Source organism: Emydura macquarii, unplaced genomic scaffold (assembly GCF_026122565.2).
Source record: "Emydura macquarii macquarii isolate MOO-44397 ecotype Brisbane River unplaced genomic scaffold, CSIRO-AGI_Emac_v2 contig_1768, whole genome shotgun sequence".
Lineage (NCBI taxonomy): Eukaryota > Metazoa > Chordata > Testudines > Chelidae > Emydura > Emydura macquarii.
The window spans coordinates 1805371-1821924 of record NW_027131905.1 but is presented as its reverse complement, the minus strand read 5'-3'; the positions used below and the strand labels follow the sequence as shown (position 1 = coordinate 1821924).

Below are 16554 nucleotides of genomic sequence, written 5' to 3'. Positions count from 1 at the left end.
TTCCATTGGCCTAGCTGCATCTCCAGTGGGGGTTAGGTCAGCATAGCTATAGCACTCAAGGGTGGGTTTTTGTACTCCTGAGTGCCGTAGCTATGTCAGCCTAAGTTTTGCATGTAGACCGTGCCTGAGTTTTACATCAAAGTGCCATCATTAGCGATGCTTCATGGACACTTGTTGCTAATATTTTTTAAACTACTTTAGTTTTAATGCTTTGCTCCACAAATTGACACCTATCCTAGGCACAATATTATAATAATAATAACAATGCCATTGTCTTATAAACCTGATCCAATTTTTATTGAAGTCAGCAGAAAGACTCACATTGATTTCAATGGGCATTGGCTTAGGCCTTGTGTATATTATAGTGTGTTAGTATGAGACTCTATATCATGCAAACAATTCAAGGAAACACTCCGTGAATGAGCCATTAGCAAGTGCACTTATAGCTACAGGGCTGAATCTTCATGCCATTAATCTGTTTTAACTCAGTCCTTTCTCGGGGACAATGCCCAGCATGAGTCACTTTTACTCAGTTCTTACTAAGGGCTTCAGTAATAAGACCATCATAAAAAACATCTTATTTTTATTTTCTGTCTATCTCTCTCGCCCTCAAAGTGTGTTTTACTTAGCCCACTTAAGCCAGGGTCCCCATCTTCAAACCACTCCACTCTTGATTTCAACAAGAGTTCTATCTGTGTGGTGGGGCTAGAATGAGGTCCCACGTGGGTGAGTACATGCATATATCATCTTACCAATAAAAGGATGCTGCAGTTAAAATCAGTAAGAGTTTCACAAGATCAGAGCAAAAGAATTCATAAGTATCTCTTTTCAACCGAGGATATTACACAGCAAAAGAGCTGGTCAGAAAACATCAAAAAAAAAATTGACAAGGAAATGAAAAGTAAATCCTCCACTAGAATAAACTTTACCCCAAAACCTCCAATCCCCCTGACTGGTTAGTGCACCTTCTCTCCCTAGGCTGCAGAGGCTTACGCTTTTTGGAAAGTTACTAACAAATGGCCTGATCCAAACTCCTTTGAAGTCCACACAAAAGTCAAATGCCATTGGTTCTCATGGACTTTGGATTGGGTCCAAATACAGTAGGTCCTAATGTTCTGTTATATTAGAGTGCAGATCAGCATGCAAAATTCAACTACCAAAACACAATATTTACATTCCCATATCGTCATCATTTATCATTTGCATCAATATTTTTATTGCTAGGGGCGAAAACTGGAGTTTGTCATCCTAGGTGCAGAGAAAATGCTGTGTCCCCCCATTGTTTGCTGAGGCAGTGCTGAATGTGGTCAGACAAAAGTGTGTGTGTGTGTGATTGGAGGGGGGGTTTATCATTGTCTACAAAAATGAAAGCAAAATTTGTGTATCCACCAGCCCCTATCAATTCTGCCCCCTTCTCTGTTCTGCCCTCCCAACCCCTACGTAAATTTTACTCCCTTCCCCCAGGTCTTACCTCTGTTCCTTCTGTGGTTCTTTACCTTCCTCTTCTAGGCCTGTGTGGGGAGTCTGTAGCGGTGTCCCCTTCTACCTTACAGACTGGGGGGGGGAGGGGGGCCTCTCCAGGAATTCTTCAGCCCTCCTCCCGGCTTCCCAGGCTGGGTGTTGCTGGAGGGGGAAGGAGAGAGAGGAGCAGAGGAACTGACCTGTTGCTCACAGAAGAGGGTAGGGAGGGGGGATTGGAGTTGCGCTAAACTGCTGGGCCCTTATTGCTCCCAGGTCCCCTCCCACGAGAACAGCTGTGGCTCCTGAGAGGTTGAGGGGAGAGCTCTGCCTGCTTCCTTAAGTAGATTTGATGGCTGCTATTGCGCAGGAGGTGAGAGAATGCACCCTCAGCAACTTGGCTTGAATTGCACACATTTTATTTTCCGGGTCTACAACCTGTTGCAGCCTGGCACACTTTGAGCACTGTGCTCAGGCATGGGGATGCAGTAGGAGCAGAGGACATAGCACGTCCAACAGAAGCAGTGGGTTCCGCTGAGCACTTTCATTTCCCAGACATATTTTTAAATTGAAAATGTTCCAGCATTGGCAGAATTTTGCCAATGGTTTTAGGAAGCACATTAGGCACACTTAGAATTCTTGGTCTAAGGATGTTTTTCCTACACACATGCCCTTTTGATTCCTCCTAGGATTAGGGTGCAGCTACACATTTTATACAGCTGAGGATAAGTGATACTTGTGGACCCATCCTGAAGTCCATGACAAAGTGACACATACATACAGATACTCAAGCTGAAAGACCAACATAGATCCCCTCATATATCCTGTTTTTTAAAAATCCTATATTGACGGGTTTATTTTTAAATAAGAGTTCTGTTTCTCAGTAATAGAACAAGGTTTTTCTTTTTAAATTAGTAATAATATACCTCCCCCCACCAAGTAACTAGCTTTTGGATAGATCACAGTGAAAGCTACTGGCAATAGAAGCTTTATGAAATTCAGGGCTGGATTAGTAAAAGAATAATGGGAACAGATTTTTTTTAATGCATGAAGTGCATCAGATAAATGGAACTTCTACTTGGTATTTAGATACTTTTGAATGTTAGTGAATACGTTTAGGGCCAGATTTTCAGAAGAGCTGGTTACACAAGGATGCACCTATTTAGGCTCCTAAATGGTAGCCAGATTTTCAGTAGGGCTCAGCTGCCACTATCTCCCATTGTTCTCAGTGTGAGCTGATGGAGGCTGAGCTGATTTGAAAATCTGGCTACTCCTTTAGGTGCCTAAATGGGAGCTGTTGAGTGCTAAGCACTTCTTAAAATCTGTCTCTTATCACTGATCACCAAATGTTGATAATTATAGTAAACCGAAACATGTAGTATGCGGGTAATATCCTATATTTGACTATAATTCTGTATATACCATGGATCCCTATTTTACTATCACACATTTTAATTTAAATTATGCTAATAGTGAGGATTAACTGTGGATTATGATTCTAACATTTATTTTCATGCAAGTGAAATAATTTGTTCTTCCTGTCATCTAGCTCTTTTTTGCCCCTTTCATTTCAACTTTACAGTATTTTGTAAAATAGGCTGGCCTGCAGTTTTGATGACTTTCACGTCGTCTCAAAAATTGTTCTCAGACTTTATTGTTTTAAGAAACAAACAAACACTGGTGTTTTTTAAAGTTCTCATTATATGTTTTTATGGTGTTGAAGTGATCTACCGAAAGCTCTGCACTGAAACGGACTATGTTTTGTACTGCACAGCGTGCAAAGGACATAAGGAGACTTGGTCCTGTATTCATGCCTCTGTGGAGGGACTAGGCACTCGCATTTCATTCTTGCACTCCTGGTACACAAGGGCAGGGAGATTCTTGTGCTTTCAGGAGTGCTAAAAGCCTCATAGGGTGTGGGGAATGTAATTTGTGACACAGAGCAAGAGGGCTTCTAGCGCTGCTAGAGACATTGTGCTCTTCCTGATACATAACCCCTCCACTCTCAAAATGCAGGCAGTGCCTTAAATCATTATCTTGCCTCTAGAAATCTACAGTTGTTTCAGTTGTCAGATTTTAATGGCATGCAGACTTTTACAATGGGTAGCGTGCCATTGCATTCCTCTGTATATCTTTTGAATCCCTCATTTCCTATATTTTTATGAAGCCCTTGACATTTCTAATCTTTTGTCTTTTCTTGCTTTTTCCCTCCAGCTGATATTATTTCTACAGTCGAGTTCAATCACACTGGAGAACTACTGGCTACTGGGGACAAGGGAGGTCGGGTTGTTATATTCCAAAGGGAACCTGAGGTATGTTCGTTACTACTTCCAGTCATAATTGCTTGCTAAACTTTTTTTTACACTGTTGAGATCTAATCAATTTTGTAATGGTATCAAGATTAACACAAACTGAATGTTACCTATTTTGGGAGGAGTGGGAGATAGGTGTCACTCCATGGAGTATTCCATGAATTGCTCTGTTGTGGAGATCATGGATCTTGGCTGAGAAAACAGGGGATGAAATCCTGGCCCTGCTGAAGTTAAGGGCAAAACTCCATTGACTTCAGTGGGGCCAGGATGTCATTACCCATGGTGTTTTGCATAGGTATTGTGTGATGAAGAGTCCTCAGAAAAGAGTCTGGTTGAAAAATGTGTTATCCTTTTGGCCTGTAATATTTAGGTTCAATGAGGTGAATTAAGGAGGATAAGAATCTTAACTCCGAATTTCCCTGCTATTCCTAGCTGGTATCTAAACCCAACATTTGGAAGCACAGAAATTCTAAGTTTAGAAAAAGCTGTTTTTGTTTCTTGTTTAGTCTGGAAACTGGTAGTTAAGGCTCCACAAACAAGCTTAGCTCTGCACCACACACGGTCCACATGATATAACATCCCTCCTATGATACCTTTTGCACTTCCTTTTCAAATTCTGCTTACCTTCCCTTGTATCATATATATGGAATAAGTAGTGTCATAGCCTGCCCTGTTTTGTTTTGGAGAATGCTATTGTCTCAGCCATTTGAGACACCCATTTGAACAGAGAATGGGGTTAGACTGGAGAGTTGGTTACATAAGGATACTTCAGTCACAGATGCACACTGAGGGGGAGAATCAGTCAGGTATAGCAGTCTGTGTACTCTGTTGAGACAGGACAGTTTGGACAGATTTATCTTTGTGATTTGCTTGGTGGCTTATTACGTAGATAGTGAAAGCTGGTTGGGGAATCTCAGCCTGATTCTCACCTATTTACACCCACTTTAAAATTCCTTTACACTGCCAGGAAGTGTTCATGAGAATCAGACCTTCTGTGTTGCGGATCGACTGTGAAAGTATTGTGGTCTCTTGACTGTAGTGGGCATCTGGGGGGAGGGGGTGGGGGGGACGACAGATTTTTGGTCTGTGCATGAAAGATGAGAACTGAGTTGTGTGCAGCAGGCTGATTAAAAGAGAATGGATTAATGGAGGGTCTGTAGAGGGTCTGGGAGAATGTAGTTTGTACATTAGTATGGAGAGAATGAGATTACTCTGGGACATGTAGGTAATGGAATGCAGATGAGTTATGGGGTATGGCTAAGCATTTCTGGGGATGCAGAGAATGGCCAGAGTTAAAGTTGCTTGTGAAAATTTAATTCTGAATTTCCAGGTTGTTACACACAATTTTTTAATAACTACATTTTAATAAGAATTGTACTGAAGAAATTCCTCTTTTTGCATTCCTAAGCTCTTAACAAAGGCTTTTGTCTGGATATGAAACAGCATTTTAATGCCTGTGAAAAACTATTTTATTTGTGTCACAGTAAAGCAATCTGTCAACAGCATGTTTTAAACTTATAATAAAATGCTATTTCCTAGCATTGTTATATTTATGAGGGCTACTAGCTTACCTGAGTCAGCTCAGAAGCTGGAGATAAAATACTGACATCATCAGACATATTTTTGTTTCTCCGTCTTCTTCACAGAGTAAAAATGAGCCTTACAGTCAGGGGGAGTACAATGTGTACAGCACATTCCAGAGCCATGAGCCTGAATTTGATTATTTGAAGAGCTTGGAGATAGAGGAAAAAATAAACAAGATCAAATGGCTACCACAGCAGAATGCAGCCCACTCCCTTCTGTCAACAAACGGTAAGCTAGAAGCACCAGTAAAGGAAGTGTCAACATATCCTGGCCTATTCCAACCCTACTAGTTACTCTTCCCCAGTATTTCCAAATCTCCTTTTAACCTATATTTCCATTTCAGTAGTCTCCAGTACCAGAGTCTACTAAGAAAAATTGTTGCATGGATTTTTATATTTACTATTTGTAAGCTTTATTCACATTCACAGACGAGGATTACTATCTGAGTGTTCATGAGGATTTAAGGATAAAGAGCGGTGAAATTTTTTGGTGACAATACAGAAAAATCATTTGTTCAGCTCTGCTTAGTGAGCTATCCACTTTCTGCTATTAATATGCAGTTCTACTCTGTAAAGCAACTGTGTGAAAATGGGACCATCTTACTCGGTAACTCAGCTTTGTATCTGTATGCAGAACTATTTCTGCTGACTTAAGTAAAAAAAAAAAAGGGGGGGGTTGTTTCTTTATGCTTTTTACTCCTGTTAGTCCTTCAGAACCAACTCAGCTGAGAGAGAGAGATGGATTACCTTTCCTTCTAATGCATTATCAACAGAATTATTTAGTAATTTCCAAACAGTTACACTAGGGTTTGCACAATAGGGAACTAGTGATACTGATCCTTCTTTGCAAAATACTTTTAAATCTTCAGATGAAAAATAGCATATAAGAGCTAAGTAAGGGTTTGTAAAGGTGTCACTGTGGGAATAATTTGAAAGCATAGAGTTGCATAGGTGCCACTGAGGACATTATTTGGCCTCTGGAACCTTCATTACTATTCATGATGCATGACATGGGTAAAAGCCAGCGTGATTCTCAGATGCCAGGTTGAGTTGACAGCACTCTCGTGCAGAAAAGGTTTTACTTGTAAAACTGAGCAAATTTAGAAATCACTGACAGACAATAAACATGGAACCCCAGGATGCCACCTTTAGACAATTGCTTTTCAGAACACCACTGCTCTTTAAGGCAAGGTCATTATTCCTAGTCCAGGTTTACACCAATAAAACAATATCCATGTATTAGAAGATCAGTATCTAATATTGATCACTGTTTCTCAGTCTGCTTGCCTCAGAAATGGTTTTTAATACTTAAACTTCTTTTGGGTACCCTGACATAATACAGAGTGCTTGGCATTATATTATGTGCCAGTGGGAGCTGTACTGATACATCCATTGATGCATCCAAGAGAAGAATATATCCCTAAATGCGTCACATCTCCTTATGCATGTGGAATGGTTTTACTATCTGTTTTCCTCCTGGCAAACGACATGAAGCAGATCTTTAAAAGTTAGCTACAGTGGGGGCTAAAATGATCATTCACAAAAGAAACATGGAGTTTGAGAGTTCTTTTCTGTACCTCTTCCTACTCTCAGATATCTTCTCTGAGTCAAACAAGTTTAACAAAAGAATCCTATTTTAATATATGCAGAAATTGGTTCTCTGTTATGGAAAGCAAACCCTGTTATTTCCATCCTAAAGTATGTGTTTTGGAAACCTCAGGAAATACATGGGACTCAGTCCTCAGCTCTCCTGAGTTTAAATTTAGCACAAGCTCTAAGTCACCTTTCTATTTTCCCAATCTTGGGTGGGCTAGTGGTTTGAAATGAGTCGTCTCAGGGCTCCTCTAAGTTACCCTGGTTGCAGCAGGCAAGTCAGCCAGCCAAGGATTTGGCAAAATAATATGTGCTCTGCCTGATCCCAGCTCTGGCACACCCCTGACATGCCTCCTGTGCAGAGGAGAGTGGGGGGGAATACAAATTGCATAGACCTGCATATGCCGGTTTTGGACACTCAGATTCCTCTTTGTTGGGGGTGTCCTTCTCTGCTCCTTTAGGGTAACTCTCACTGTGTGGCACTGGTGGCACTGAGGACTGAGCCCATGTTATTTGTAGAAGGATGGTTTCGTGGGGTAGGGCAGCAGCCTAGAATTCAGGACACCTCGGTTCAGGTCCCTACTCTGCCACTTCTGCATGACTTTGACCATATAATTCCCTACCTCGTAGAAGTGTTGTGAAGATACATTAACAGTTGTGAGGTGTTCAAATACTATTGGGGGGGAGAGGCATTTAAGTACCTTAGAGTAATAGCCATAGGTTTATTGTTCATACATTTTTTTCTGAATCTAGTATTTGGATGCAAAATTAGAATAAAGCAAATCTACAAAGTGACATTTAGAATCTAAAGCAGACTTGTGGTCAGAAAAGTGAATATGTAAAAATAGCATCTAATTATGCAGCAGATCTTCTTCCACAGAACAAATTCTACCCACATATATAGATATGTAGCTCCCTCTGAATTAAATGAAAGAAGTACTCGTGATCTGAGGTCTGAATCTGGCCAAATGTGTGTTCACATCATATTTGCTTCTAACGGAAACAAGTTTTGAATTCAACAAGCCCTGCAGAAGCTACACAGCTATGGGAGAGGGAGTTGGATTCTTTCCATTTTACACATCACCAGCAAAATTGTCAGCTAAGTTCTGATTGCAGCATCTTTATTCATGGATACAAAGGACCCTCTTGTGATTTGCAGATCCCAGTGTGGGTTTGCAGTGCTTACATTCAGCAAAATTAAAGTTTGACTTTTAAACTCAGCTAATTAGATATTATAATAACAAATCACTATGATTCATTGATAATTCTTTGCACTAAGGGGGCCAGTTTCTGACATCAGATAGCTGGAATTTGCCCTATACAAAGCCTTTCATCTGAGGATTTCAAATTGCTTTCCAAACATTAATTAATTTGAACTTCACAACACCCATGAGACTGAATAAATATGGAACCTCACAATGCTATTTCTACAATCCCTTTTCAAAGCATGTTGACACTTTGAATATTTAAGGATGTTGCAAGTCCAGAGGGCATACACAGGGAGAAGACAATCAGCAAATATTGTCCATTTAACCATTAAACAAGCAAGTTTTCCTGCAAAAATTGTTGTGCTAATCAATAGAGGCCAAATCCTACCATGAAAGAGATTAATCTAGTATTCTTTCTTCTTATGGTGTGCATTGGCATTAACGGTGAAAAGCAAAAGTTTGATTGATTGCATCATTACATTTTTTAAAACTTATGAATAACATGGTAGTTAGACAGAAATTTGCATTGAACTTGTACACTTTTATAATAAATCTGACTACAAGCCATAAAGAAAAGTTACTTGCCAAAAGGAAACTCAAAGTTTCTGAACACAAATGGTGTAATTGTAATATATATTTGATGTTAGCTAAATACAGCTGTTTAGTTATAGGTTGATTATCCACCCAGCTCCCATATAGCTATACTCATGGATAGATTGCAACTGTTCAATGTTAGGATTTTTGTTGCATGAGGGTTAATGGGTGAATCAAAACTTTCCATAATCTACATCATAGCTATATGGCAGTTCATTTTCTTTTCTGGGAGAGGTGGGTTAATTGATTTTAAAGCACAAGACCCTCAGAGTTAAACTCACTGCTCACTTTTCTCCCATCAGATTGTATTCTTTCTAGGGACTGCGTGGAACAAAGCTGCAGTCTACATGAGTTGGCAATGTCCTTTAACGTCTACCCTGTTGTTGCTTCTTTTGCCTCTTTTTAACGCTGCCCTGCTGGTCCTGGGAAGTTTTGTCATTCCAGCAGTACTCTTGGTAGGGGTGCAATGGATTTAGGCATTGCAATGGACACTGTTCCTATCAGAGCACACACACAGGGAGTTCAGATCAGAGCTTTGATCTCCAAGCTTCAAAAAAGTACAGGCCTCTACTACTTAAACTGAAGGGCTAGCACCTCAGCAGACACTAGTAGCAGGTCCCATAGCCTCTGTAGGAGCCTCATTAGAGAGCAGCTTAAAAGTCATACACACCCAGCCTGCATTCAGAGGAAGAGTTTGAAATGGATATGAACACCCCGAACATTAGTGTCTTTTTTCCTCCCCACTTCTCTGCCTCCTTCCCATCCCAGTTTGATACCTCTCCTTTAGAATTTCTATCTCTGTATCAGTTCTCCCTGCTGCTGCTCTTCTGTCCATGCCTCTCCGTTGGAGAGGGGGGACTCCTAAATATATCCTCCATCCTTCCCTGATCTTTTCTCTACATGAGCCTATGAGGTTAAGGGAACAAGTTTCTGCCTATTCTTGCAGCAGGCCATTCATTAGCTAGACACCCCATCCGCCCAATACTCCGATGGCTTTGCTTCTGAATATCCCAGCACACTGGCCCAAGCTGCACAACTGTGTACCTTTCATAGGTGAGGGACATAAGTTCTTAAGGGCATGCCTTCTACAGAGGGCATTTTTGGTTCACTCCTCCTAGTAAATGCTGAGCAAGGCTATGAGAACAGTTTCTGCTTATTTTGTTAGCTGGCAGGAACCTGCTGAGCCACATGCAGGTTCAGTAAACCCTTCATGAGTCAGCAGTTTTGCAGTTAGAAAAGTGAGTCTGAGTTGCAAAATTGAGTTTAGGTGAATGCCCTGTTTTGGTAACATTTATTATCTTAAAGGTAAGTAACAGAGTTCATGGTCTTTTGGCTAATAGCAACTCCGGTTTCTTTTTTTAAAAGATAAAACTATCAAATTATGGAAAGTTACTGAACGAGATAAGAGACCAGAGGGATACAACTTAAAGGATGAAGAAGGGAAACTTAAAGATCTGTCTACTGTAACGTCACTACAGGTGAGCTGCTGGGCTCTATGAGAATTCTTTATCCAGTGTCCAGTTGATTCTGTGACTGATTAAATATGTGCTCTTGGGCCCCACTCCAGCAAAGGATTTAAGCACGTGCATAACTTTACTCATGTGAGAGGTCCTGTTTGCTGGACTGGAACTTTTGGATTGTGTGATGCAGTCTCCAGCTTTCTCTCTTGGATTTTGAAAATTGAAGTCTTTTTGTTTGTTTGTTTTGTTTTTTCAAAGAAATTAATTGAAGCCAGAATCTGAAGGGCAGAGTTGTGGAAACATTACTATTTTTGCATTTATAATAAAGATGAGCTAATTGCAAACGCTGAAAGCATTAAACTGCTGCTGCCTTTCTGAGCATTAATATGAATAAATGAATGGAAAGCGTACATTGTTGGGTGTAATTAGGGAAACCAAACTAGCTAGTGCAGTTTATAGCTTAATAAAGCAAAGACAGAGAGCAGAGTTATTTTTATTAATTGATTAGCCAGTTTTTTGTTCCTGTGGTGGCATGATATCTGCGGTGTGCTCAAAGGAATTTACTTGTGTTGCCATAATAAATACCTACAGCTTGATGTGTGATGGATTGCTAGCACTGATTGCTATAATGGTAACTGTGATTCAAGTTCAGCATCATAAGTCATGTTGTCTAAAAATATATATAAATCCGAGTTATTAGCTAATGGAAATTCACTGCTAAACTAAATTCCTAGAGGCCCATAAATATACACAGTGGTGGTGGTTCTATTCCTCTCTGTCACAGCATAGTATATTTATACATATAAATACAGGTCTTGGTCCTGGAAAACTTTAGTTGCGTGAATAGTCCTCTTTAACATACAGACTGGTCCTTCCACACAGATAGCTATATAAATGTGTTTATTATTATTGTTAATAATGTATTTGTATGGCAGTAGCACCTAAGAGCCCCAGCCCTGGACCAGAACCCCACTGTACAAGGTGCTAGCGTGCAAACACAGAACAAAAAGAATTTACTATCTCAGTATAAGAGAAGTGGATACGCACGTATGGGGGGGCACAAGGAAACAATGAGACGGGATTGGTCAGCATGATAGTCAGTGGGCTCAGCACATCAGCTGTATACACACACACAGCTCTTTGAGGCAGGGACTGTCTTTGTTCTGTGTTTGTACAGTGCCCAGCACAGTGGGTTTCTAGTCCATAACTAGGCTGCTGAGTGCTATGAAAATACAAATAATGAACGATACTAATGTACGTAGAGGAGGTCTATACATATCTAGCATTTGTTTTCAAAGACTTAATTTATTATGGATCAGAAAAATTATAGCCTTTTTGTCACTTGACAGTTCTTGGTGAGGCATAAAGCGGTGAAGGAAATACAATAAATTATTTAAAATGTAGTTGTATTTCATTCCCTGCACTATGCTGAGTTTCTCAACATGTAAACAGATTACTTTAAAAGTTCTTATTCATTTTATTTTGTAGGTGCCTGTATTGAAACCTATGGATCTGATGGTAGAAGTCACTCCCAGGAGAATCTTTGCTAATGGTCATACCTATCATGTCAACTCTATTTCTGTCAACAGCGACTGTGAGACATACATGTCAGCTGATGATCTCAGGATTAACCTCTGGCACTTAGCAATCACAGACCGAAGTTTCAGTATCCTTCATTATGATTGTTTGTTCCAGGGTTGCTTCACACTTGAAGGGCTTTTAAAAAATTATTTAAAAATGAAGTGCATATTTTAACATTCATTTTTCTTTTAAAAATACATCCCCCATTACAGTCTCTGGGAGTACTTATAACAGATAAATGCATCATTTTACTCTACAGGCATCTTCAGGTGGTAAAGTTGGTTACCAGTTTCTAGTTCAAGCACCAGTGAATTTTGATAGATAATTACCAACCTCAAAGTTGATTAGTGTCTAGTTATCAGGAAACTGACAAAGTCTGAATGATCACTCACCATCTGACTAGGATACCTTATTCCCCCATCTCACACAGACTTTTTATTCTGAGTTCCTCCATGATGGGTAAAAGGGCTTTTCAGAACTGATCGTCCTTACCCCACTATGCTCACCCCAGTGTCTGAGAAACATTGAATGAGGGAGGGTCCTAGCAGGCCAGCTCCACTGTGACATGCCCCCTTCCTCAAGTGACACAACCCCTTTCCTCAAGGTTCACACCAGCAGCTGCATTCATCTGAAGTGCTGTCACAGTGCTGTGCACTACAGGGCTTTCTAACAATCAGAGAGGGTGCCACCTGCCGTGCAGCTGGGGGGGGGGGTGCGGGTGCGGAAATCAGCCTGGTAGAAGATGTTGTAGAGAGGAAAAGTTTTACATTTTCCTGGAGAGGAAAATGTAGTCCAGAGGAAACTGTGTGGAGTATAAAAGGACCATTAAGGAGAGGCACAAACTATTTAGAGGCCAGGACAGAATCCTGGGTCAGCCTGCCCTGCATTACAGCATTCTTATGATGATGTTTATAAAAGTATTCTTAAAGCAGGTGAAATTCTATTTCTGTGGATGTTTATATAAGTCTATGAGAATTGGAAGTGAAGACAGTGATCTGCTGACAGGGGATCTCTGTGAGTTACATTTCTACCACCAAAAGGAAGGGAGTTTTGGGATGATTTCTCTATCTTGTCATCTGTGGGGCCTGATCCAAAGTCAGTTTTTGACTCCCATTTGCTTCTGTGCGCTTTAGAGTAGGTCCTTAATTATTTTTATTTTTTTGCCTTTTGGAATGGACCAGATTGCACCAAATGGCAGGTACTATAAAAATGTCCCCATGGAAGATACCCCCATCTCCCCTTTAGGCCCTCATCCTACTCACCCTCTTCAGCTTAGGCATGTTGAATTGTATCCCGTAAAACCAGCCTACTTAGAGAGAGTTTTACAGCTCCATCCAAATTTGATTTCCAAGCACTGCCACCCCCATCTTTGATTATGGTTATAAGAGCACATTTTTGTTTAAATGGAAAAAAAAACTCCCCTGTCCTCTATACAATAATGCACCTCTACTGCATGGTGTTTATTACAGGGAGAAATGTTGTTTGGAACCCTTTGCTCAGGTGTTGGCATCACATAATGAAATAATAGAGCAGTCTGGTGTTAAAGTCCCTAATAAAAGAAGAGGGAATCCACGCATTCCGCCCCCTGCAATAACTGTGTTGGAATACAAAATCAGGCCCTTAACTATCATTAAGTCTGTGACACAGGATGACAGAAGCCAGGATATAGAATCCAGTGGGATTATCTGGCTTCTGTCAGTTTCTGTCACAGCTTCTCTATTATTCAAACATTTTTTATTCCATTTTCTTTTTAAAGTCTTTTCTATTGTTCACTGGTTGGGAGGTTAATTTCATTGCTCAGGAGAGTGAGAGACTGATTGCACTGCCTGGAGCCTAGCATAGTGTTGGCAATCTCGGTGCTTACCTCCCCACATAACTCTGCCTCATGCATCAATCCTTGCTGTCCCAGTCCTAAGCAGAGATAGTCAAATTGTGCCAGATTGTATGAGGTCTTTATTATATGGTTATATTTTTACTAAGGGTTTAATTCATATACCATTAAAGGCAATGAACATATTTTCAACCAGTTTAGTGAGAGTTAGATCAGGTCTAGAATAACTAGGATCAGAGGCCAATTTCAGTGGAAATTAGAAGCCTATATACCTTTGAAGATTTGGGCCAAAATTTCCAGACTTGGGTGCTTAAAATAAGGCATCTAAATCCATATTTAGGCACTTAAATAAAAGTGGCTGTATTTTTCAAAGGCGCTGAACAGTGAATGTAACGTTCCCCACTGAAGACACTGCAGTTACATCAAGGACACATTTGGTCCTTAATTTCTAGCAGACAAATAGGAGTGATTAGAAAGTACTGGACATAAACCTATGCCAGCCCAGCACCAAGCCTCTCCAATCTCTGACCATTCTCGAGTTTGGGGAAGTTTGAGCTTTGCAGCTGGCCTCTCTGCCTCCATCTCATGGCCATACTTGTGAGAGGAATAAGGGGCAGGAACTTCCTGGGAATTGTTCTCTAAAGGGGACAAGTGTTTGGGGCATTGAATGCCCAGGGACTTCTCCGGCGGTTCCTTCTCCTCTACCAAAATAGCACCTACAAGACCTGGCTGGCATTAGCTGTGTCCCTGTGTGGCTACTCCTAGCTCTATTAACGCCTTCCTGGATTCCATTTGGAAATGGGGGCTTTGCAGAGGCCATTGCCACACAGCATAGCTGTATCCCCTGCTGTTGACCCTTGCTGGAGAAGCATCTGCAGGGTGCCGTGGTGGAACACTTCTATGTGGAGACATGCACCATCCCTGCTTCTGTCCCCAGAAGGGAAAGCCCTCCTGACACATTCCAAGAGAAGATGCTCCAGGCCCGTATAAGTTGTTAAACTATAGCCATAGATCCAGACATTCCAAAACCTTGGGAAAGTTCTAATCGAGATCAGGATGAACTTGGAGCAGATTTATTCCTAGTGGTTAAAGAAGATGGAAAGAGGAAGAGGAATATTCTCACTGCACTAGCCAAGGAGCCAGCCCAAGTCAGGGAAAGAAGAGTGAGCTGTCCTCTGCTCCCTTTTACTCTAACTCCTGGTTATTCAATAATTGCCAGTTATGTGGTTTCTTCTTTCCATCTTCCTTTGAAGTATTGGATTCTGGCCATTGTCAGAGGCAGAATCCAGAGTTATGGAACACTGGTCTGATCCAGTATGGCAATGCTAGTGTTCCTATTTAGGGTAGTCAGGACTGTTACCCTGCATATTCAAAAATATCTAGGAAAGATGTTAACTGCATTGCTATCGGCAATCCTTTGTGTTACATCAAGTCTGGTGTAAAAGATACAGAATCCCAACACATGTCTTGATTAACTTTTAAAATAAATATTTAAATAAGACCGGATTGATTTTTTTAAGGTGATTTCCTGTGCTGAAAGTGCAGACTAAATACCAGCCCAGAGTGAATTTCTAAATCCAAGCTATCTGTAAATACCTGAAAATAGAAGGGTTACAACGAAAATAGTGATATAATCTGAATTTACATGGTCTGAGTATGGTCCTGGATAATATTTCATGTTTATTGTACACGGGTGTGTACAGTTTTTTCTATAGATCCTGTATACACGGTCATTAATCCTCACAGCAGTCTAAGAGATAGGTAAATAAGTATTTTTATCCCCCTGTTACAGATGGGGAAAATGAAGCAGAACATTTAAGTGAATTGCCTAAGAGAGACCACCTTACTTAGCTTCCAGCATCATTAAATCTCAGTACAGTTGCCCTCCTTGTAAAAAAACCACTTGTGTTCAGCCTTCCAAAATGCCTAGCCCCTAAAGATGCATCATAAAATCTGTGGGGAGTGGGTATGTGTGGGGAGTGTTAGGAAAAGCTGAAAGACAGACTGTTCTTATGACATAATCTACTGCATGTCTTGTAGACAGAACAGTTTGAAAGCAAGGCTATTTGAGATTTAATACCATCATTCAGTAGTTTAGTATTGCTATGTACTGCTATTACTGTGTATTCACTCACTGCTGTGAGAGCTGTGTTACATGCATCCACAAACTCTCACAACAGAATATTTACAGATAATATATGATGTTCTTAGAGTTTTCAGTTGAACCGTTGATTTAACCTTTACAACACTCCACAATTCCCTGGCAGAGCCCTCAATTTCCAGGTGTACGCTAGGGTTTGTGAGGTGGGGAAACTGAATACATGTCTAAGAAGTAACTGCGATATGGAAAAGTCCCTGCATGTGGGAGGCAAGATGGCTTGGGACTGTTGTCTGGATTGGTGGCAATGGGACTCTGGCAAGTGGGAAGGGGAACAGGCTGCAGCGTACGTACGTCCCAGGCGACAGTGGATCGATCCTTGCAGCTGAATAGTGGTTAGATATGAATATTCAACATGGCTGGTTCAGCCTCAGAGAGGGGCTCTTTTGGAGTATCTTTTAGGTAGGAGTTGCATAATGAGGTTGGATTAGCTATAATTACCCCTGTCATGGCGGTAAAAGGAGGATAAGGCAACTGGAAGAGGTGTTTTTAGATCTGGATCCATCTTTCGGAAAATATATTTGGCCATAGAGTTACCCAATATGCATATGCATTTGTGCAGGTGCACCTGTCTCAGTGAGCTTTCAGTCTGGCACATTAAGGATTAAGGTACCAATAACTAGGTGTCATTCTGCCTGCCTTTCCATTCTGCAGAAACCAGTCATATATTATATGAAACTGGCCGGTTTTACAGGTGGATTGTAAAGCATGAGATATTCATGATGCAGTTAGGACCAGCCACATTAAGAGAAGAAATTCTGCCAAGTCTAAAGTTT

The 16554-nt window shown here is 40.8% G+C and overlaps 1 protein-coding gene across 4 annotated transcripts in view; it reads left to right on the top strand.

Annotated features, from left to right (window-relative positions):
- Nucleotides 1-16554, top strand: part of PPP2R2C (protein phosphatase 2 regulatory subunit Bgamma) — a 267835-nt gene that overhangs the window by 192941 nt on the left and 58340 nt on the right. For all 4 annotated transcript variants that reach the window (XM_067556420.1, XM_067556424.1, XM_067556422.1 and 1 more), the window contains exons 3-6: nt 3673-3770; nt 5417-5582; nt 10114-10226; nt 11697-11874. In XM_067556420.1, coding sequence (XP_067412521.1) covers nt 3673-3770; nt 5417-5582; nt 10114-10226; nt 11697-11874 — 555 coding nt within the window. The remainder of the gene's footprint in view (nt 1-3672; nt 3771-5416; nt 5583-10113; nt 10227-11696; nt 11875-16554) is intronic.